The following is a 23631-nucleotide window of genomic DNA, read 5'->3' as shown; positions in this document are numbered from 1 at the left end:
TCCTTGAGTTCTACTCACTTTTTTTCTTTTTTTTGTAGAGACAGAGTCTCACTTTATGGTCCTCGGTAGAGTGCCATGGCATCACACAGCTCACAGCAACCTCCAATTCCTGGGCCTAAGCGATTCTCTTACCTCAGCCTCCCGAGTAGCTGGGACTACAGGCACCCACCACAACGCCCGGCTATTTTTTGGTTGCAGTTCAGCCGGTGCCGGGTTTGAACCCGCCACCCTCGGTATATGGGGCCGGCGCCTTACTGAGCCACAGGCGCCGCCCCGACTCTACTCACTTTTCTTCTGAGAGAATGACCCCAGTGAGTCATTTGAACAACTGTCTTCTCAGGCTCTGCATCTAGGGAACCTAACACAAAAGTTATGTAAAACCAATACTGATGGTGAATTTTATGGTTTGTGAATTCTACCTCAGCAAACTGCCAAATTTTATTTTATTTTTATTTATCTATTTATTTTTGAGACAGAGTCTTACTTTTGTCGCCTTTGGTAGAGTACTATGGCGTCATAGCTCACAGCAACCTCTAACTCTTGGGCTTAAGTGATTCTCTTGCCTCAGCCTCCCAAATAGCTGGGACTATAGGCCACCACAATGCCTGGCTATTTTTTTTGTTGTAGTTGTCATTGTTGTTTCACAGGCTCGGGTGGGTTCGAACCCGTCTGTCTTGGTGTACATAGCCGGTGCCCTACCCACTGAGCTACGGGCACCGCCCAAACTGTTGTATTTTACAGAAATATTTATTACTCATTTACAATAACTAAAGTTTTTCTTTTTTTTTCTTTGTTAAGTCCCACCTCATCAGGGTAATGCATTCCTAGAAACCCCCCATCAGGTGAAATATCTTACACTGAATATGTATCACTAAAATAAAGGGTAAACATTTGTTCTTGAGCTCCCAATTTAATACTTATTCTTTTTAAAATGCCAAATTCCACTGAAATGCTCTCTTACAGCAAATGAAGAGTTAACCTGTATTACCCTGCGGCCTCGTTAACGTGGCTGATGATCTGCAAATTCTTTTTTTCACTGAGTACTCTTCAGACCTATAAAGCATGCACATATACTCAATATTTGTGTAACTCAACCTTTACTGTAAAAAAGGAAATAAAAACAAAATAAATTAATGAAAACAATGCAAATGATATACAAGATGATCATAAAAACATATAAGCCAAGCACAAGTCCTAGACAGGAGTGAAGATGGCAGATGCTCCTGTAGCCCGTCTCCTGCAGGAGGTACGATGCCTAAGCAACCCTCGAAACAAAGAAAGGACATATAGCCTCTTATGTTGAAATTGGGATTTTAAAGGAAGATCTTCTTAAAGTCAATTTCTTTAATCTCAATGGGTGTGTTAACACCTGATGTTTACCAACAATGCTTATGTTTTACTAGGTTGGACCTGTTACCTAGTGCCAGGTAACTTAGTGCCAATGGCAAGCCGGTTCCTGTAATCTCAGCCTTACCTAGAAGAGCTCTTGAAACAGGAGGTGCTTAAAAGTCTGCTTAAGAACATCTTAAGATAAAGAGAGTTGGGAGACTAAAGGGGAAAAAGGATGGATGATCAAGTGGGAAAGGGTGTGGGGCCCACAGATTGTGTGGTGGTGGCAATAGGGGTAGCCACTGCCTCAGCAGAAACATAAGGAAAAGTCCCTGAGGGCAGTTTTAGGAAGGAAAAGAAACCCAACAACCTAAATTTCCTTTTATTAAAGAGACACCCAATGATTTTCCCTGATCCTCTTAACTGTATGGCCTGTGCAGTAGGGGATGGAGAAGGTGTTAATGATATTGATCCCTAACTCTGCTTCAAGGTCTAGTATGGACCTCTCACACCTGACCAGAGAGTTCTCTAGTGCTGACCTTATCCTGAGCTAGGCACACAGGATGGGCAGGTTTACAAGAGGTGAAACAAGGGATGGCCTGGAGTGTCTCCATTCAGAATGGAGGGTGCTAGGGGGGTATTTAGAAAGGGCCCCACCCTGCTCATCAGCTGTGGGGAGAGGCCGCCTGTTGTGATGGGCTTTCGATGACGCCACTCTGCTTTGTGTCTGGCACATCCTCCTCTTTCTGTTCCAATTTGAAGTTCTGTGGACAAGGTTGCAAGTAAGGCCTGGCCCTGCATTTGCCCAGCTATAGCCCTGATACCTTTAGGATGGCAAAGGCAGGCAAGAGCTCCTAAATTGGGTTTCAGTGCATCATCCCTGAAGAGAAGTCCCATTTTTCTATGGCACCTGAAATGCGGGCCTGACCTACCTCAAGCTCCTGCAAAACCTCGTCCATGAAATCCTGGGAGTTCTGTTTGTAAGACACAGCTAATCGAATGGCATCATTGAAGAGCTGGGGGTAAAACAGAGATGGTGGGTAGGGGTCCTGGACTCTATCTATCTGCAACCATGGGCCCCACCATGAGTCCACACAACACTCCACCTTGAGAATCAGCAAGCTTATCTCTCTCGATTTACCTTTTCCCATCACCTTGACTCCATATGGAGTCAGTGGACTTTGGCCTCATCTAGCCTAGGCCCATCACCCTCTCCCTTCCCTGCTGCACATGCTCACTTACTGTCTCTGTTCTTTCTAGCAAGCCAGCTCATCTCTTCTTGGGTTCCCTGGTCAATGAACCACCTAGTGCCCCAACCTTGCTAGGTGACCTCTGCAGCCCAGCATACCTTCACGACGTTGGTACCATCAGCAGCTGAGACAAAGTACAGGGGCAGGGAGAACTTCCTTGCAAAATTGAAGCTTTTTTGGGTCACCTTTATGTCTGCTGTAGAGAGAAGATAGGAAATTGGCCTGTCCATGAAGGGAAAGAGAGAGTAGTTTGGAGGGTGAGTCACTGGAGGCCCCATTCCAGAAAATGGGATCGGCAGGGACAGTTGAGGAACATGTCCCAGAAAGAATTCATTAAATAGAAATCTGTGCTCTGGGAAGATGGCAGGTTGGCTCAGTTAGCATCTTTACAAGGAAGGGAGCAATGCAAGCATCTTTGGGGAGGAGGACTAATCATTGGAGGTTGATTGCCCCAGGAGAGGAGGAGATATATGGTGGTGGGTCTCCCATGAGTTGCTGACACAGGTGCAGGGATGGCCCCACCATCAATTTTGTTGGCCACCACGATGCATGGGATCTCTGGCCTGAATTCCCGAAGCTCTGTGTACCAGGTACTCAGGTTCTTGTAGGTGACTTTCCTCTGTATGTCGAACACCTGCAAAAGTGAGGAAGACAACGCAGGCATGTCAGTGTCTCTGCACTCTACTTTCAGGTGATTCACACACCCAAGCAGGTGAGCATGGGCATATGCCACAGGAGTGGGAACTCAGACCAGACATACACTCTGAACTGCAGTCCCTCTGATTACAGAGGCTATGCCTGCCCTGGAACTGCCAGATGCAAGTGTTTTTTAAAAATCGTATTACTGGGGCGCCGGCCCCATATACCGAGGGTGGCGGGTTCAAACCCAGCCCTGGCCAAAACAACAAAAAAATAGCCGGGCATTGTGGCGGGTGCCTGTAGTCCCAGCTACTCAGTTAGCTGAGGCAAGAGAATCGCCTAAGCTCAAGAGCTGGAGGTTCCTGTGAGCTGTGACACCACAGCACTCTACCTAGGGCGACAAAGTGAAACTCTGACTCTAAAAAAAAAAAAAAAAAACTTATTACTTTTTTCATATCTTGTCACCTAATATTATTCACCTTTTTTTTTTTGAGACAGAGCCTACGTTGCCCTCAGTAGAGTGCCGTGGTGTCATAGCCCACAGCAGCCTCAAACTCTTGGGCTCAAGCGATTCTCTTGCCTCAGCCTCCTAAGTAGCTGGGACTACAGCACCCACCACAATGCCTGGCTTTTTTTTGTTGTTGCAGTTGTCATTGTTGTTTAGTAGGCCCCGGCTGAGCTGGAACCCATCAGCCCCAGTGTATGTGGCTGGCGCCATAACCACTGAGCTATGGGCGCCGAGCCTCTTTTTTTTTTTGAGATAGTCTCACTTTGCTGCCCTTGGTAGAGTGCTGTGGCATCATAGCTCACAGCAACCTCCAGCTCTTGGGCTCAAGCAATCCTCTTGCTTCGGTTTTTCTATTTGTAGTAGAGATGGGGTCCTGTTATTGTTCAAGCTGGTCTCCAACTCCTGAGCTCAAGCAATCCACTTGTACTGGCCTCCCAGAGTGTTAGGATTACAGGCGTGAGCCACCTTGCCCAGCATAATGACTTACTTTTAAGCTTTTGCTTACTCTTTTGTTTATTCTTTAAATGTTTTAGAAGTTATTTTTAACTTTTACTTGTAGCTTATAATTATATTACTTTTTCATAATTTAATGTTTTCACATATTTTAAAACATTAGCAGGAAGCATGAGCATCACAAACCAGTTCTAAGAGCAGGACTCTTGAGGCAACTCAATTTGCTGCTACAGGGATCACAAAAGCAGCCTCCAGAACAGACTTACAGGCCCAAACTTCCCTAATGCAACAGTGGATCAAGGTTGTGGACAACAGCTCCATACCTGCTGGAGTGGCTGATGTCACTGGACAATAGCCCCATAATTGCTAGAATGGATGATGTTACTTCAGAATCATCCAGCCCTTTGTGTGAGCAGCATGGTCCATGCTCAGGGCCAGGGGGCTTGCCCTGCATGGGTGTGGGTGATGGATCACAGCTGTAACTTCAACAGGTGGCAAGAAATCTATCTTGAAGATCTTTCATGGTACTCCTCAGGCCCAATTTTGACAAATAAACACATTGTCTTGAATTCCCAATAAAACTTTGTATAAAGTATGCGGCTCAGGCACCTTCTGTCAAGGCCTGGTTTCTTTTTTTTTTATTTTTGGCCGGGGCTGGGCTTGAACCCGCCACCTCCGGCATATGGGACCGGCGCCCTACCCGTTGAGCCACAGGCGCCGCCCAAGGCCTGGTTTCTTGAGCACCCTTTCCATGTTTTTGGGAGTGGGAAAGGAGCTGGCTACAGAGGAGCTCTCCTGTCTCAAGGTTTCAAGGTGAGGGGAGTGGAGCCCTGGCTCCCTCTGCAACCATCAGCTCCCTAGCAATCAGGATATCAGTGCCTTCCACCTGCCAGGCCCTGGGCAGAAAACCGGGGCTGGTGGCAGGCACCTGCAGATACAGGGATGCTGGCAGGAGAGACACCCCCCAGCCCTCAGAAGAGGGTCTGTGAGGAGCCAATGGAGATGCACCAGAGGCAGGAAGAGGTCACTGAAAGAAAAGAGAGGTGAGCTCAAAATACTCCATGCCAGAGCAGGAGTGAAACTGAATGGCTAGATAGAACCAACCTACCCAATTCTTTTTTTTTTTTTTTTCTGAGACAGAGGCTATCTCCCTGGGTAGAGTGCCGTGACATCACAGCTCACAGAAACCTCCAACTCCTGGTCCTGCCTCTGCCTTCCAAGTAGTTGGGCCTACAGGCGCCCGCCACAACCCCTGGCTATTTTTTTTTTTTTGATTGCAACCGTCATTGTTGTTTGGCAGGCCTGGGCTGGATTCGAACCTGCCAGCTCAGGTGTATGTGGCTGGCGCTTTAGCCGCTTGAGCCACAGGCGCTGAGCCTTGACCCACAGGTGCCGAGCCCCCAATTCTTGAGAGTTAAGACTTCTGCAGTGCACTTCCCCCATGTGCCTAACCCCACCACTCTCTTTTGTTTAGTATCCTACAGTTAACATCAAAATTTAGTATACTTAACAGGTACTGTTGGTGAAGGGTACACTTTTAACTTTGACTCACTTTGTACAAAAGCAAATTATGCAACCAAAATGTATACCCCTATAATATTCTGAAATAAAGATAAGTAAAATTAAATAAAGTAACATTTAAATAAAGTTAGATAAAGTAAAATCAAGTGAAATTTTCAAAGGGGGCTGGGCGCCCGTAGCACAGTGGTTATGTTGTCAGTCACATACACTGAGGGTGGCGGGTCTGAACCCAGCCTGGGCCAGCTAAACAACTGCAACAAAAAAATAGCCAGGCGTTGTGGTAGGCACCTGTAGTCCCAGCTACTTGGGAGGCTGAGGCAAGAGAATCACGTAAGCCCAGGAGTTCAAGGTTGCTGTAAGCTGTGATACTACGGCACTCTACTGAGGGCAACCTAGTGAGACTCTGTCACCAAAAAAAAAAAAAAAATTTTTTTTTCCAAGGGATTTTTGCTAAGGGGGGCAGTGGCAGGAATCAAGTGATGAGCTCCTTCTTTTACCATCTGCAAAGGGTTAGGCGGGAAGAAACTTCAATGCTTTCACCACTGGTGTCTGTGCTTGTGCCTACCTATTGGTGAGACCACACTAGTGTCTTTCCCCCATGGCACCTTGCTTACGCACATCACACACAAAATTCATGCACTAGAAGTGGTCAGAGTATGGTGGGCACACACAGGAGAGAGTAATTTTAATGACAATTACTAGAGCAGACTGTGCAGAGAAGCAATAAGCAGGGCTGAGAAATGAGCAGCGTTTCAAGTGAAGGGTGTGAACTTGGCAGGAGCTGAGGGAAGGGCATGAAGGAGGTGCAGCGAGCAGGCAGCAGTGAGCAGGACAGACTAGCTCCTTCTACATGCCTGTGCTGTTGCTCCTTACCCAGCAGTGGCCCTCTGTTCAGGTGTGTACCCCTCTCAGCACAAGGTTGAGGCCCAGTGCACTGCAGATGAGCACTGAGTGGGACGTAAGGCTGGAAAGGCTGGTGGCATACTGTGGAGTGTGCAGCAGACTCTGTACAGTCATTCACCCCACATGCTCTTTGTCATGCAACTGGCTCCCTCGCAGAGAAGTGCTATTTGCTTCTCCCTCCTGTGACTAAGGCCAGAGTGAGACCATGTAACCTCCATGGCTCAGTCATGAAAGGAAACACAACTACCTGTTCTCTTGGGGGCTCTGTGTTAGGATCTGCTATCACCCCAACAGCAAGCCCCAGTGAGCTCACATGGACAAGACATGCAGAAAGACACGTGTGCAGAACTGCCACCAGCCTGGCTGCTGGTGTGGAGACGCCTCAGTGGATTCCAGCCTGGGACAAGCCTTAGGTCATCTCAACTGAGAGCTGAGACATGTATTCCTGACTTATCAGAAAATGGTTGTTTTGTGTCACCAAGTTTTGGGTTTTGTGTTAAAGCAAGATCTTAAATGCTGTTCTAAGAAGTTTGAGGGTTTTCACTTGGTGACAACTCCTAGGGTTCACTAATTCAGAAAACCATGCTATTAACTTGATGTGTTATAGATGGCTGAGACTCATGAAAAGTTTATAAATGGACCAAAAAACTAAAAAAAGAAAACATGCTCCTTTCAGCATTGAAAACCAAGCCAGGGAATTCATGGGAAGGAACTTCTAAAGGACTCCTTTCTTGCCTTTCCCACAGCTGTGTTTTAGGTACTCTTGTGGCACTCACTACAACCTGGCCACTGGGATGAAACCTTGAGGACTGTCCCATAAAGCAAATGACGGGGTGGGAACATGCAGCCCTAGCACTTGCCTCTGGAGAAAAGCCACAGGCATCAGGTGAAGGAGGCCTCAGAGCTTATCTGAGAGGATGGGCTCCCTCAGGGAGGGACTGTGTCCCTGTTTCAGCCATATTTTCCTTCTAGATGCTGTACCTGATATTGAAGTCCTGAGATTGCTGATTCCCCTAATATGGCAGCTCTTCACCTTTTCTTCACCCACTGCCACCAGAAGAGAGCTCACCTGCTTCGTTCTCACTTAGCAGCTTTGCAGAGCATGTATGGTTGAAGGATGCCTGGGCAGCCCTGACCTCCTTCCCATTAGCACCTAAATGTGGTTAGGAGGACTCAGGGCTGCCAGACCCCTCACCCCACAGGCCAGACTTGCCCGATGCCTTTGTCCACCACCCTGGTCTCGTACCATGATGCAGGCATGGGCCTTGTGGTAGTAGGAGGCATGCATGCTCTGGAACCGCTCCTGGCCCGCTGTGTCCCAAAAATCTGCAATGAGAACACAGTTCTGAGTGCCTGATGGGAGCTGGAGAGAGAGACCCACATGCCCTGAGTATTTCTGGGCAGATCACTGTGCAGAAATACAATACACAAGTGATACAAACCACAACATATGTGTGTTGAGTGCATGTAGGGTGCACAGGGAGGAATGAAGACCACACAGCTCTACGCGTGTCCTCATGACACAGTACACCTGGGTGTGCTATGAGAGGTGTGTGTGCACCTGTGTGCATGAAAGGACATGGGCCAGGGGCCAGGAGGAAGCCTCAAGAGGAGAGGTAGGTTCTCCCTCATTCTCACACATAAGAGGCAGGCCCCTGAGGTCAAAACTAGGCTGACTTCCTATATCTGCTGATTGCAGATGGCAGACACAGGGAGGCAGGCTAAGTAGCCTGGCCAAGGAAAAGGTCAAAACCCTATGTGAGAGAAAACATTTTGATCACATTTGTTATTTCTTTTACACTGGCTGAAGGAGAACCCCTGAAACTAGGAAAGCTACTGCTGTGTCAAAGGCCTCTCTGTTCCTCTTCCCTCTGGTGGGCACAGCCCTGACTCCTGCTTTTCTGAACTGTGTCCTACACAATGGTCCTGGTGCGGACACCAGGTCGGGGGGAGACCCTGTCCCCTGTATGCCTCCTTCCTCCCTCCCTAGCCTCCTGGTTCCTGACTCTTGGGGTTTTCCCTATCACCCCTTGATCCTCCTCCCAGCCCTTCCCATGGACCTTTTCCCATCTCCCTTCCTTTTGCGTTTCCTCACCCTTGAGGGTTCACACAACTTGGCCCCATGATGCTCACCCACAAGAATGGTCTTGCCATCTACTGTGGCCGTGTGCTTGTACAGGGTCAGGGCATATGTGGACAACTGCTGTGGCTGGCTGCATTCAGGTTAAGGAACAAAAATCAATAAAAGGGGAGATAAAGAAAAAGCAGGGAGCCGGGGTATTTGGTATGATGAAATGGACTGTCTCCTTTCTTTCCTTTTTGTAGCTGTTTAGATTTTAAATCAAAGGTATGTTGCAAACAAAGGATCAGCTTCAAATATCACTGGCAAAGACTCCATGGAAGGGTGAGGGGTGGGAGGAACTGGGAGGGAGTCCAGGCCACCTAAGTCCAAGGTAAAACATAGAATTTTAGAAAGGAACTGTCATAAATGGCATCATGTAGCTAGAAAATGCAACTATGAATACTCCACCTCTTTCATGGATGGAGCTCTTTCCAGGCTAGAAGGAAACTATAACCCTAGGTAGAAACATGACCATTTGGTGTGTGTGTGTGGGGTAGAATCCTACAAGTCAGACAAAAGATAAGCTGATTATAAATTGCAGTTAGCCTGTGTGTGAAACCCTAACAAAAAGTGTGGGCAATGATGTTTGCTGAAGCTGCAAGATGCCACACAGCATAATTAGCAAGGCTGAGATGATACCAGTGTGCTGGGATTGCTTGGTATAGAGTAGAGCAAGATATACTCAGATCCCAGGGCACTTCTATTAGCCTTGGGGTGCTGGCCCCAGGGTGGGGAGAAGTAGGTTTCAGGGGTTCTTCTTACCTGCATTTCTCAGTGGAAAAACCACCGCCTTTAAAAAACCTTCTAAATGCAGGGAGGACCTTGCACCAAACCTGCACAATGTAATAATTCATGGGAGAAGAAGGGGCTGGCATCTTATATGTCATAAGGGTCATTTACAAATCAGAGATTTGTTAAATATTACATGGCCCAAGAGAGGCTAAGTGACTTGCCCAAGATCTACTGAGAAGGAGGAGGTAGAGTTTGATCCAGACCAGGTGCTGTTAGCCATTCTACTGCCTTCCTACTATAAGACGAATCCAAACGTGAGTAAGCTCCAAAATGTACTGCACCGATTGTGCGATATTATGTACATCGATCACCAATAAACCAGTATGAATGAAACCTGTGTATTTACTTACCCTGGGCTACTGATGCAAAGGGGTGGGCAGTGGGGTAAAGACATGGGAGTGTGGGAAGACCCCAAGAACAAGGGGCATTTCAAACCTTGAAGGATACAATCCGTCCATAAGAAATCTCTCCATGAGTCTGTAAGGACAACATGCACAGTGGTCAGGTGGCATCCCCAACTCCCCGTTGCCCCTAGTCTACTACCCTCAAGCTGACAATCTGGAAGCCACCCCTCTCCCCCACTCATTCCATAACCCACTTTCAGGTCAGGGCTGGAAACTGAGAATCACCCTTACACAGTAACTCACATCATACAAGTGACAGACCAGCCCTGCGCAGCTCTCAGGTCCATGATGTCCACTGTGGGACAGTGCCGCACACACAGTCTTCCCATGTTATGCACTGAAAAACTGGGGCAAGGAAGGCTGTGCCCTCCACCCAAAAGCCATTTCCTCAAATCCTGCAGATTCTTTGGGGCTTTGCTCAAATGCCATCCAAGCAGTGAGATCATCCTTGGCAACCTGCACTGCACGTAACACCAACTGAAATATTAAGTATCTTATTTACTGTCTCTTTCTCTCTCAACTTAAATGGAATGTACATGAGAGCAATTTTTGAATTTGTAGTTTACTGCTGCTTCCCCAGTGAATAGAACAGAGCCGAAGTTACAATCATGCTTAGTATTTGAATAGATGAATGTGAACAGAGTTAATAAGCCAGATACAGTACATATCCCTGTATCAAATGAGACAGTACATATCCTTTTCTGGCTTTCATAACCACTGTCTACCAACAGACCATATACTAAATCTTAAAAAAAAAAAAGGTATCCTCCCTCAAAAGATACCAAGATTATATCTTGTAACTATAATGCAATTAGATAATAAACTGAAAATACAAAGTAAATTTTAACAACCCTGTTATAAAATTAAGAGATAATCAAACATATAAAGTCACTTATAAACACCTTATAGATTAGAAAAGACATCATTAAGAATACGTAAGAAATATTGAAGATTAAAAAATACAAAAGTTCCATATAATTTCTGCTTATAGGAAAATGGAATAGATGTACTTTTCCTATTCCCCTTCTAAGGACAACTAAAAACTCTGCAGTAGGCCAATCGCAGTGGCTCATGCCTGTAATCCTAGCTCCCTGGGAGGTGGAGGTGGGAGGATCCCTGAGTTCCATCCAACAACAGGAACAGATGAGGGTGAGTGCTGAGAGACAAAACACATTTAGACCTCAACTACCATCCCAACACCATGGAAAATTCATGGCCCCACCTACAAAGGGTAAGGCTATTAACACGGTACCATAGCAACACTCCCAAGCTGGGTTAGTGTCACAGAAGGTCAGCCAGAACCAGAACTCTCATTTGTGTCAGACAGTAACGAGGCCTCCACCCAGTGTCAATGGAGCCTAGACTACACCACTGGTAGCAATGTGTGTGTTTTTTTTTTTTTTTTTTATATACAGAGTCTCAAGCTGTCACCCTGGGTAGAGCGTCCTGGCGTCATAGCTAACAGCAACCTCCAACTCTTGCGCTCAAGCAATCCTCTTGCCTCAGTTTTTCTATTTTCAGTAGTGATAGGGTCTTGTTTTTTGCTCAAGCTAGTCATGAACCAATGAGTTAAAGCTTTCCACCTGCCTCGGCCTTCCAGAGTGCTAGGATTACAGGTGTAAGCCACCATGCCTGGCCCCACTGGTAGTACTGAAGGGGGAGGTATGGGTGGGTATTGCCCCTGTTGAAGTTGTGCCACAAGAAGCCAGGTAAACATGGTAGGGCACAACAGCTCATGCCTATAACCCTAGCACTCTGGGAGGATGAGACTGGAGGATTGCTTGAGGCTAGGAGTTTAAGACCAGCCTGAGCAACAGCAAGACCCCATCTCTACAAAAACGAACAAACAAACAACCACCAAAAAAAACTAACAAAAAAAGAACAACAACAACAAAAAGGCAGGTAAGTAGAAGGTTTGAGTATGACTCAAGAGGCTCAAAATCCGATACTCAGTTTCGATAGAAAATTATTCATCAGGCTAGGCATGGTAGCTCTTGCCTATAATCCCAGCACTTTAGGCCAAGGTGGGTGGATCACTTGAGCTCAGGAGTTTGAAACCAGCCTAAGCAAGAGAGAGACCCCCGTCTCTACTAAAAATAAAAAACTTAGCCAGTGTTGTGGAAGGTGCCTGTAGTCCCAGGTACTTAGAAGGCAGAGGCAGAAGGAGTGCTTGAACCCAGGAGTCTGAGGTTGTTGTGAGCTAGGCTGATGCTATAGTGCTTTAGCCTGAGCAAAAGAAGAGAGACTTTATCTTAAAAAAAAAAAAAAAAAAAAAGAAAGAAAGAAAATCATTCATCATACCAGGAACCAGGCTGAGTGAAAAAAGAAAATCAACAGGCTGACACAGAGAAGGTACAAATGTTACAACTATCTAACAAAGTTCTTAGAGCAGCTGTCATAAAAATGCTGCAATGAGAAAACTATGGATGTGCTTGAAACAAATGAAAATACAGATATTCTAAGAAAAGAAAGTTTCAGCAAAGAGATTCTTTTTCAGCAAAGATGATATAAAGAAGAAACCAATAGAATTTTTAAAACATTTGGAAAATACAATAACAAAAATGAAAAATTATTTGATGGGCTCAGGGTAGGATGGAGGGCAGAGGAAAGAATCACTGAAGTTTAGAATAGAAATTACCTGCTATGAACAAGAATAAGAAAAGAAACTGGAAAAAAATAAACAGAGCCTTGGAGACTTGTGGGCCTATGAGATAACATCTATCTCACTGGAATCCCAGGAGGAGAATAAGAGTATGAGGTTTAAAAAATAATAGAAAAAATAATAATGCCTAAAACCTTCCTAAATTTGGCAAAAGACATAAGCCTATAGAATGAAGAAGGTAAGCAAAAATCAAATAAGAAGGCAGGTGTGCAGCTCATGCCTATAATCCTAGCATTTTGGGAGGCCTCGGTGAGAGGATCACTTGAGGCCAAGAGTTTAAGACCAGCCTGGGCAACATAGCAAGACCCCATCTCTACCAAAACTGAAAAAAAAAAAAAAAAAAAAAAAATTAGCCAGTCATGGTGGTAGGAGCTTGTAGTCCCAGCTATTTAGAAGGCTGAAGCAGAAAGATTGATTGTTTGAGCCCAGGAATTTGAGATTCAAGTGAGCTATGATGGTACCACTGTACTCTGGTCTGTGCAACAGAGTAAGACCCTATGTCAAAAACAAAACACAAAAACAAACAACAAAAAAAGATTAAAAAGTCAAATAAAATAAATCCAAGGAAGTCCACACCAAGACCTAGCATAGTCAAACACATGAAATGTAAAGACAAAGAAAACAACCTTGAAAGCAATATCGTATTACAGGGCAAGAACCATCTGAATGACACAAGATTTCTCATAGAACATGGGAGGTCATAGGAAGTGGCACATATTCTCAAGTATTGAAGGAAAAAAACGATTAGCCCTACATCCAGTGAAACTATTTCTTGAGATTGAAGGGGAAATTGAGACTTTTCCAGATGAAAGAAAATGAAGAGAACCTGTTTCTAGTAGACTTCCCCTGAAAGAAAGGCTGAAAGTTCTCAAAGTAGAAAGGAAACAATAAAAGAAGAAATCTTGGAATATCAGGAAGGAAGGAAGAATAGGGTAAGGAAAAATATTGGTAAATATAGTAGAATGTCTCTTCCTCTTTAAAATTTTAAAAGTATTTTTCATAGTTAAAGCAAAAATTATAACACTGATGGCATTCTCAATATATGTTGAGGAAATATTTAAGACAATGAAACAGGTGAGGGTAAAGGAGGTAAAGTGTCTACACTTCAACCAATCTCAACATTACTAGACTGAGAAGTTACCTGTATATAACTTAATACCTAGGTTAACCACAAGAGCTATACAAAGAGACAGATTCAATAGCACTATAGATAAATTAAAATAGAATTTTAAAAAAGTATTTAACCCATAGGAAAGCAGAGAAAAGAACCCTCAAAACGAAAAATACAAACCACAAGGGCAGACTTAAGCCCCAATAAATCAATAATTACAGATGATTCTCATTATTTACAAAGTTCATAAGGTTGCCACAAACACATTGATAGTCAATACTGAACTGCTATTCCTATGGAAATATGAGGTTAGGTTCCTGTCCTCTGGTTGCAACTTTTTCATCAGTCAAGCAATATATAACTTTGTTTTATGTATATTTCTGTTTAAAGTCACCTTCTTTAATATATAGCACGGTTTTTTGTTTTTTTTTTGTAGAGACAGAGTCTCACTTTATGGCCCTCAGTAGAGTGCCGTGGCCTCACACAGCTCACAGCAACCTCCAACTCCTGGGCTTAAGCGATTCTCTTGCCTCAGCCTCCCGAGTAGCTGGGACTACAGGCGCCCGCCACAACGCCCGGCTATTTTTTGGTTGCAGTTTGGCCGGGGCTGGGTTTGAACCCGCCACCCTCAGTATATGGAGCTGGCGCCTTAACGACTGAGCCACAGGCGCCGCCCAATATATAGCACGGTTTTAAAAGTTCAGGGAAAAACGGAATTAAAAGATGAAAACTAAAGGAAAAAACCACTTTATTCCTCAATAACATTGTCTCCATCAAGGTCAAGACACTTTTGTAAGCAATAATACATGTACTTTTTCCATGACTTAGCAATTATGAATTGGGGTGCAATAAACATTCTGGTACAAATATCTTTGTTATGATGTGATTTTTGGTCTTCTGGGTATATGCCTAGTAGAGGAATTATAGGATTGAATGGCAGATCTAGCCCAAGTGCCCATCGATTCACGAATGGATTAATAAATTGTGGTATATGTACACCACGGAATATTATGCAGCCTTAAAGAAAGATGGAGACTTTACCTCTTTCATGTTTACATGGATGGAGCTGGAACATATTCTTCTTAGTAAAGTATCTCAAGAATGGAAGAAAAAGTATTCAAAGTACTCAGCCCTACTATGAAACTAATTTATGGCTTTCACATGAAAGCTATAACCCAGTTATAACCTAAGAATAGGGGGAAAGGGGAAAGGGAGGGGAGGGAGGGGGCGGGTGGGCGGAGGGAGGGTGATTGGTGGGATTACACCTGCAGTGCATCTTATAAGGGTATATGTGAAACTTAGTAAATGTAGAATGTAAATGTCTTAACACAATAACTAAGACAATGCCAGGAAGGCTATGTTAACCAGTGTGATGAAAATGCGTCAGTCTATAAAACCAGTGTATGGTGCCCCATGATCGCATTAATGTACACAACTATGATTTAATAAAAAAAAAAAATACATTTAGTCCTTCACTAAAGAACTGAGAGTCCCTGGAATTCAACCATGTCCATGTAGACTTTTATATATTATTAACTGAAGTAAAATGGGTGTCCTTCAAAGATTATTTTAGGATTAGAAAACGAAAAGAAGTCAGAAAGCCTATCAGGTGGATGCTTAATGATGTCCCATTGAAATGCTTGCAAAATTGCTCGTTTGATGAGAGGAACGAGCAACAGCTTTGTTGTGGTAGAGAAGGCCTCCCTGGTGAAGCGTTCTTGGTGTGTTTTTTTGCTAAAGCTTTGGCTGATCTCATAACATTCTCATAAGCTGTCGGGTGCGATGGCTCACCCCTGTAATCCTAGCACTCTGGGAGGTTGAGGCATGTGGATGGATGGCTTGAGCTCAGGAGTTTGAGACCAGCCTGAGCAAGAGCGAAACCCCATCTCTAAAAAAATAGCTGGGTGTTGTGGCAGGCATCTGTAGCCTCAGCTACTCAGGAGGCTGAGGAAAGAGGACTGCTTGAGCCCAAGAGTTTGAGCTATAACACCACAACACTCTACTGAGGACAACAAAGTGAGACTCTGTCTCAAAAAACAAAAAAACTCCCAACCAACACAAAAAACACTCTCATAAGCAGATGATATTATTTTGCCCTCCAGAAACCAAATAAGCAAAATGCAGTAAGTGTCAAAACAAAACAAAACAAACCCAAACTGTTGCCTTGACCTTTGCTTTTGACTGGTCCACTTTTGCTTTGGCTGCACCACTTCCAACTCTTGGCAGCCATTGCTTTGACTGTGTTTTGTCTTTACTATTGTACTGGTAAAGCCATGTTCCATCTTTAAGATCTTGATCCTACTTGTTTAAAATTTGCATTGAAAGCCCTGCTCTTATTTGTAGTTGATGTGGTTGTTACAGTTTTGTTACCATCAGTAGAAAATTTGCTTAACTTCAAATATTCAGGCAGCGTTGTGTAAGCTGAACCAATGGAGATGCCTATGGTGTTAGCTATTGTTTCTGCGGTTAATTGTCAGTTGTCTTCAATTAGGACAAAAAAAGATTAATTTTTTCTTGCAAAGGGATGTGGAAGGTCTGCCATTGTGGGCTTCATCTTTAACATCATTTTATCCCTTACATAACTGTAAATGATTAATTTATTCGGTGCATAGTTCCCACAAACTTTTCATAAAGCATCAGTGATTCCACCATCTTCCACCTAAGCTATTTTTAGCAGAATTCATGTTGTTCTGACAGGATTTTTTTTCAAGCTGATGTCTTATCTTATCCTTCTTAGTGCCTCAAATTAGATCTGTTTAGGCATGTTGTAACAAGTTAGTATTAGTTAATTTTGTTATAACAAAAAATTTTTCAGATCCATACATTACTTTTTCATAATATGCATTTTCCATGAAATTTATGAAGACCCCTCATATTGGGGTCTCATTATCATTGACCTCATGGCCAACAGCACTGTAACTCATACCTGAATACAGCTTATCTAACACACATAGTTCTTAATGCCTTCCAACTTCTACACACAACTCTACTGACAACTTAGACAAAATGGGCCAATTCCACAAAAAGGGAAACTACCAAAACTCACCCGATATGAAAAAGACCATCTGATCAGCTCTATAACTACTAAGGAAATTTCTTTCTTTCTTTTTTTTTTTTTTCTTTTGGCCGGGGCTGGGTTTGAATCGGCCACCTCCGGCATATGGGGCCGGCACCCTACTCCTTGAGCCACAGGCGCCGCCCCGGAAATTTATTTCATAATTAAAAGAATCCTACCCCCGCCCCCAAAACTCTCCAGGCCCAAATATTTTCCAGGGAAAATTTTTACCCAACATTTAAAGAAGAATTATCATCAATTTTACTCAATCACTTCTAGAAAAATGGAAGGAGAGAATATTTCCCATTTCATCTTATTATACTAGTTAACCCTGACACTAAAGCCAAAGATAATACAAAATAAAAAAGGAAGCCAATAGATCACTATACCTCATGAACACAGAGCATAAATCATTAACAAAATATTAGCAAATAGAATCCAGCAATAAAAAAAGTTATACACCATGACCAAATGTTCTTTATTTCAGTAATGCAAGGCTGGTTCAATCTTTGAGAACCAATGTAATCTGCCATATTAATAGGCCAAAGAAGAAAAATCATATGATAATATTAATTGATGCAGAAAAGATACCTGAACAAAATCAACAGCCATTCATGATAAAAACTTTGAAAAAATAAGCAATAAAGGGGAACTTCTTTAATTTGATAAAAATGCTCTACGAAAGCCTATAACTAATATTATACTCAATGGTGAAAAGATGGAATGTGTTGCTCCTAAGATCATGAACACAAATATGTCTGTTCTTACCACTCTTATTTAACACAGTACTAGACGTTATAGCCAGTGCCATGGGGGTGGGGGAGGATATAAAAGGCATACAAATCAGAAAAGAAGAAATACAACTGTCCTTATTTGCAGATGCCATGAAGGTCTATATAGAAAATCTCCAGGAATCTACAAAAAAGACTCCTACAACTTATAAGTGAGTTCAGCATGGTCATGGGATACAAGATCAACATATAAAAATGAATTATATTTCCATATACTAGCAATGAACATATGGATAGTGAAATTTAAAACACAATACCATTTAGAACCACTAAAAATATCTATATGTAAATCTAAAACATTTACAAAACTTATATGCTGAAAACTGCAAAAAACAGATGAAAAAAAGAAAGATGATTTAAATAAATGGATATAAACTGACAAAAAGTTTACTTCAACAAGAAGATAAAATGTTGGGCGGTGCCTGTGGCTCAGTTGGTAGGGCGCCGGCCCCATATACCGAGGGTGGCGGGTTCAAACCCGGCCCCGGCCAAACTGCAACCAAAAAATAGCCGGGCGTTGTGGCGGGCGCCTGTAGTCCCAGCTACTCGGGAGGCTGAGGCAAGAGAATCGCTGAGAATCGCTTAAGCCCAGGAGTTGGAGGTTGCTGTGAGCTGTGTGATGCCACGGCACTCTACCGAGGGCCATAAAGTGAGACTCTGTCTCTACAAAAAAAAAAAGAAGATAAAATGTTATATTATATGAAGGTTGTATGCACGGAACAACAGAGCCACAAAATACATACTGTGTAAACACTAACACAATTGAAAGAAGAAATAAATACTTCTACAATATTTAGGAAAGTTAACACCTCAGTTTTTTTTTTTAATTAAATCATAGCTGTGTACATTAATGCAATCATGGGGTACAATGTGCTGGTTTTTCCATTTGAAATACTTTCATCAAACTGGTTAACATAGCCTTCACTGCATTTTCTTAGTTATTGTGTTAAGACATTTATATTCTACACTTAATAAATTTAACATGTACCCTTGTAAAATGCACCGCAGAACACCTCAGTTTCAATAACTGTTAGGACATCCAGACAGATGATCAAACAGGAAATAGAGGACTGGAACCAATCAGATCTAACCAATATAATACATAGCACTTCACACAGTAACAGCATAATACACATTCTTCTCAAGTGAAGAGAGACGATTTCTAGGACAGACCATAAGTCTTAATAAAGTTAAAAGATTAAGAGCATACAAAGTATGTTTTCCAATGACAATGGAATGAAACTGGAAATCAATAACAGAAGAAAACTGGAAAATTCACGAATATGTGAAAATTAAACAATACACTTTTTAAAAACCAAGGAGTCAAGAAGAAATTAAAAGGGAAACTAGAAAACACCTGAAAGAAAATGAAAACACCACATACCAAAACTTGTAAGATAAAGTGAAAGTTCTAAGAGAAAAAAATGTAACATATATCTGTAAATGCATACGTTAAAAATGAAGAAAAATATCAAATCAATAACATAATTGCCTGCCCTAAGGTACTAGACAAAGAATAGGAAACTAAAACCAAAGCTACCAGTAGGAACAAAATAGTAAAGATTAGAGATAAACAAAATAGAGAAAAGAAAAACAAATTAATGAAACCAAAAGTTGGTTCTTTGAGATAAAAAAAAATGACAAACCTTTAGAGATCAATGAGAAAAAATGACGGAAGATGCAAATTAACAAAATCAGGGCTAGGCACAGTGGCTCACACCTGTAATCCTAGCACTCAGGGAGGCTGAGGTGGGTTCAATTACTTGAGCTTACGAGTTTGAGACCAGCCCGAGGAAGAGTAAGACCCCCATCTCTAAAAATAGTCAGGCATTGCGGCAGGTGCCTATAGTCCCAGCTACTCGGGAGGCTGAGGCAAGAGGATCACCTGAGCCCAAGAGGTTGCTGTGAGATATGACACTATGGCACTCTACTGAGGGTGACAAAGTGAGAATCTGTCTTAAAAAAACAAACAAAAAAACTCCACCAAGAAACCAAAATCAGCAATCTGGGGGCATGAATATCAATTTCACAAAAATAAAAAGGTTTTTAAGAGACTACTATGAACAACCGCATGCCAACAAATAAACCAGTATTGAACTTGGGGGGTGCATATCACTAAGTCAGCAGGCAGACCATCTGGTTTCTCACATCTGGCTATATCCTCCAAAAGCTCTACTGGTTATTAAGCTGACAATCTGTTCTCCACCTGTCTGCCTTTCCTATTTTCTTTTTGTTGGTTCAAAACTTGGGTGGAGATAAAGGGGCTGTTATTTATCGGGCAGCTTTCCCAAACTACAACACCTATCCTCATTTTTATTGTACATGTATGTTATTGAGGACAGTCAAAGCAACTGCAAAATACTAAACCACAGCTGCAGTATATGAGTAGGGAAGAGAAAGAGACAGAATATGAATTCATAAAGATAATCTCAAAACCAGCCAAGACCCTACAGAATTATTCATAGCCACCCAAGTGCAAGGATATGTTAATAAAAATCAAAGTAGAATACAAGGTGGGCTTAGAACACTTGGGAGGGACGACTCTACCTCATCTTTTGAGGGCAGAAATGGACAATGTGCCTTCACCAGCCTTAGATAGTGAGAAATAGAATGGCTCATGGAGATAAGCACTGTAGAGGTTCAACTCTCTAGGTCAGTCATTCTCAACCTTCTGAATTCCGCGACCCTTTAATACAGTTGAGAACTGCTGCTCCAGGTGGCACTGAATTCGCCAGTCTTCACAATGACTATAGTTAATCATCATTTCCATCCACTCTTCTCAATTTCAGTGAAGCCTTCCCTTGACCTTGCAATCCTTCAGCCAAAAGATCACATACAGAATCCTCACCTGCTTCACCCCTGTCAGGACTTATGGAAATGCTCTAATTCTTCAGTCCTATGACTGTCCCCTCCCGCTCACACACACAACTGCTCATGTGATTCTCCTCACTTCCTCATGCACACCAGGGCTCCAGCCAAGACTTCTCTCTTACCATTCTACAGTAGCTATGCTCCTCTGTGCCTCTGGAGGACTTTTCTAACGACCCAGACCCACTCTTGGCCTGGTCTTTCTTCCCTAACCTCACAACATACTTGGACTTGCCCACTGCACTGTCCCCCAGGCAGATGATCTTCACATTGTCATCAGCATCATATTTCTCTTGGTCCAGCTCACAGGGTTTGGTTCTGTCTCCTGCCATTGACTCCTAGCTGTAGAAAGGAGTCCAGCCCAGGAGAATAGGGTCTTGTCACTGTCTGGGAAGAGAAATAAGAGGCTGCTGTTAGAGAGATGGGAAGTTCCCTCGATCAAATCTATTTCTTCCTGTTCCTGGACAGGAAAGAAAAGGAGCCAATAAAAAGGGGGCCCAAAGACACATACCCATTTCCACTCACCAACCATGTGCTGAGCCTTGGGGTTGTAACCTGTACCCATGAGATCTTCTCAGGGTGATTTCTCTTATGTTATCTGCCCGCTGCAGGTGTGCTCAAGGCCATACCTCCTATTCCCACCTGAAGAGACGGTATTCTAAAGCCATGTTGAAACTACAAGTTCAACATGTAAAAGTTTTCTCACTTGTGAAGCAAGGACCAAAAAAAGGTACCCATGTTACATGGTTGATATAAGATGTCTGCCAATATCCTGAGCTCTCACCACTGAATGACACAGACTGCATAGCCAAAGATGCCTAATCCACATTCCTGATCCTCTGTCCTTATGTCTCTCACCTCCCCTTCATTTTCCATTCTACTGGAACTGGCACCTGCCTCTCCCTCCCTCAATACGACTATTCCCCAAACTCTCTTCTCCAGGGGTATTTTAACCTCTTCTAGTTTCCAATATCTCCTAAATGCTGATGATGCCAAACTGAAATTCCAAGTAGACTGCTTCCCTCAGTGCCAGCCTAGCCCACTCCAAATTCTGCTTCTCATAGTCGCCATCTGCACAAGACATCACCGGCCACCCAGTGGCAACATCTAAGTGTAACATCATCTCTAGCTCCCCTCATACACAAATATTACTGTGCAAACATTCCTGAGAATGTACCATAGTCCAGACTTTGAGTTAGCTGGGCACATAGAAATGATATGATGATGACAATGTAGCAGCAACGAGTGGACCTTTCTGAGCATGAGCAAACAGTGCATTGGGAGCAGATAATATGAGACAGAATGATGGCAGAGTTTACTGTGGTAAGAGCTATGACAAGCGTGCACACAGTCAAGAGTGGAAATAGTAACAAGACGCCTGAGTTTCCCTGATTGGGTCACTGCACAGCTATTGTCTCTGCACTGTCGGGGACTGAGAGTTGTTTACCGAGGCACCCTGAGCTTCTTGCGCAATTCCCGGGAAGTGGCAGATGCTTGGTAAGGATCGTGAGGTGTCTGCCTTCTCCACTTCTACCCTGTAGACAAAGCGACCTGTTTGAAGCCAATCTCAGCGGGACAGGTCCCATGCACGAAGACTTGCAATGGCTGCCGTTGTCCAGAAAGCAAGCTTTTCCACTCGACAAACATTTTGAGGCACCAACCATCACTGCGCGAACCCACCGTCCGGTCCTTCCCGCGACCGAGCCCTCCCTTCCGCCCAGGCCCCAAGCTCCGCTTCCGAGGGGCGGTTTCCATAAACTGAGGCCGCTACCCAAGCGCATTCGTCTCACGTGCGGCCCCGGGGAAGTTCAGTTAGCAGTTCAGTCCGCCCGTGGCCAGCTGTACCTCGCGTCCCCCTGCCCCCTCGGACTTCGCCGCGTCTCTGACCTCGATAGCCGGCTGGGTTCTTTAGGCGCCGCACTCCGCTTCCGGCTCGGCCAGCGTCCTTGCAGCTGCTACGCAACGGCGCAAGGACCCCAGCAGGTCTGCCCGGGCTAAGGCCGGAAGGACCCAGCCAGAGGCAGGCTGGCTATCGCGGTGCCAGGAGGACAGGCGGCCAGTCAGTGTACCCGGACTGGCCAGGGGTGGGCTTGGCCCCTGGTTAGTGGTTTGTCTTGGCCGTGGCCCCGACGGAGTGGATGGGTTGCATGTCAGGTGGGGGAGGCGAACGATCAGGCCTTCTCTAGTTTGTGCTTTTGGATGTGGTAGAGCAAACGTCTGGAGCTGACATGTGTTATTTACCAAAAGCTAAGGCAGCGCTGCGCTTGAGCAGGGACTGGGAGGAGGAGGCCGGTCAGCTCTGCACCACCTGTGGCGCCTCCCCGGACCCAGCAGTGGGTCTTTCTTTAAGGCTTGCTGGGGCGCAGGCCTCCTTGGAGCGGACCTTCCAGTGGGATGGACAAATTGTGAACTGTCAACGGAAAATAAGCCACACTGTGTAAAATAATTTGAAGAGGTTTATTCTGAGGCAAATTTGAGGACCATGGTCCGGAGCCATGCCTGAGAAGCCTTGAGCAAGTGGACTCCCTTTGGTGGGGTTACCGTTTGGTTTCATAAGGTTCAGGGAGGGAGGAAATACAGGTTAGTTCATAAAGCAGTAAGTGGAAGGTGTGCATTGTTATTGCCCGAAAAGGTGGGACATCTCCAAGAAAGGGCATACAGGTTATAGGTAGGTTTAAAGATTCATTTGTAAGTGGTTAAAGAAATGAAGCTTTGTCTAAAGGCTTGGGATTTTTTTTAAAAAAATTATTATTAAATCATAGCATTAATGATGTACATTAATGCAATCATGGGGCATCACACACTGGTTTTACATACCATTTGACACATTTTCATCACACTGGTTAACATAGCCCTCCTGACATTTTCTTAGTTATTGTGTTAAGACATTTATATTCTACATTTAGTAAGTTTCACATGTACCCTTGTAAGATGCACCAATTACTCTCCCTCGGCCCATCCTCCCCCCTCCCCTCCCCTCCCTTTCCTCTTTCCCCATATTCTTAGGTTATAATTGAGTTATAGCTTTCATATGAAAGCTATAAATTAGTTTCATAGTAGGGCTGAGTACATTGGATACTTTTTCTTCCATTCTTGAGATACTTTACTAAGAAGAATATGTTCCAGCTCCATCCATGTAAACATGAAAGAGGTCTTTCTTTAAGGCTGCATAATATTCCATGGTGTACATATACCACAATTTATTAATCTATTCATGGATCGA

General features: G+C 43.8%; 1 protein-coding gene across 11 annotated transcripts; it reads right to left on the bottom strand.

Moving 5' to 3' along the window:
• Positions 1 to 727: 727 nt before the first annotated feature.
• RABL2B (RAB, member of RAS oncogene family like 2B) lies at positions 728 to 22365 on the bottom strand. Of its 11 annotated transcripts, XM_053585289.1 has the most exons (11): positions 22296 to 22358; positions 21856 to 21943; positions 20934 to 21050; positions 20634 to 20795; positions 9965 to 9994; positions 8737 to 8816; positions 7850 to 7929; positions 3102 to 3213; positions 2678 to 2775; positions 2262 to 2345; positions 728 to 2093 (listed from the first exon to the last, which is right to left on the bottom strand). In XM_053585289.1, the coding sequence occupies exons 4-11, from the start codon at positions 20738 to 20740 to the stop codon at positions 1995 to 1997; spliced, it is 690 nt and encodes a 229-aa protein (XP_053441264.1). In that variant the 5' UTR covers positions 20741 to 20795; positions 20934 to 21050; positions 21856 to 21943; positions 22296 to 22358; the 3' UTR covers positions 728 to 1994. The 11 variants fall into 11 exon arrangements, with proteins under 11 accessions (XP_053441264.1, XP_053441263.1, XP_053441265.1 ...); XM_053585288.1 differs by lacking the exon at positions 20934 to 21050; XM_053585290.1 differs by lacking the exons at positions 20934 to 21050; positions 22296 to 22358 and adding an exon at positions 22254 to 22268.
• Between the last annotated feature and the right edge of the window lie 1266 nt (positions 22366 to 23631).

This window comes from Nycticebus coucang, chromosome 3, assembly GCF_027406575.1.
Source record: "Nycticebus coucang isolate mNycCou1 chromosome 3, mNycCou1.pri, whole genome shotgun sequence".
Lineage (NCBI taxonomy): Eukaryota > Metazoa > Chordata > Mammalia > Primates > Lorisidae > Nycticebus > Nycticebus coucang.
This window is presented reverse-complemented; position numbering and strand designations above follow the sequence as displayed.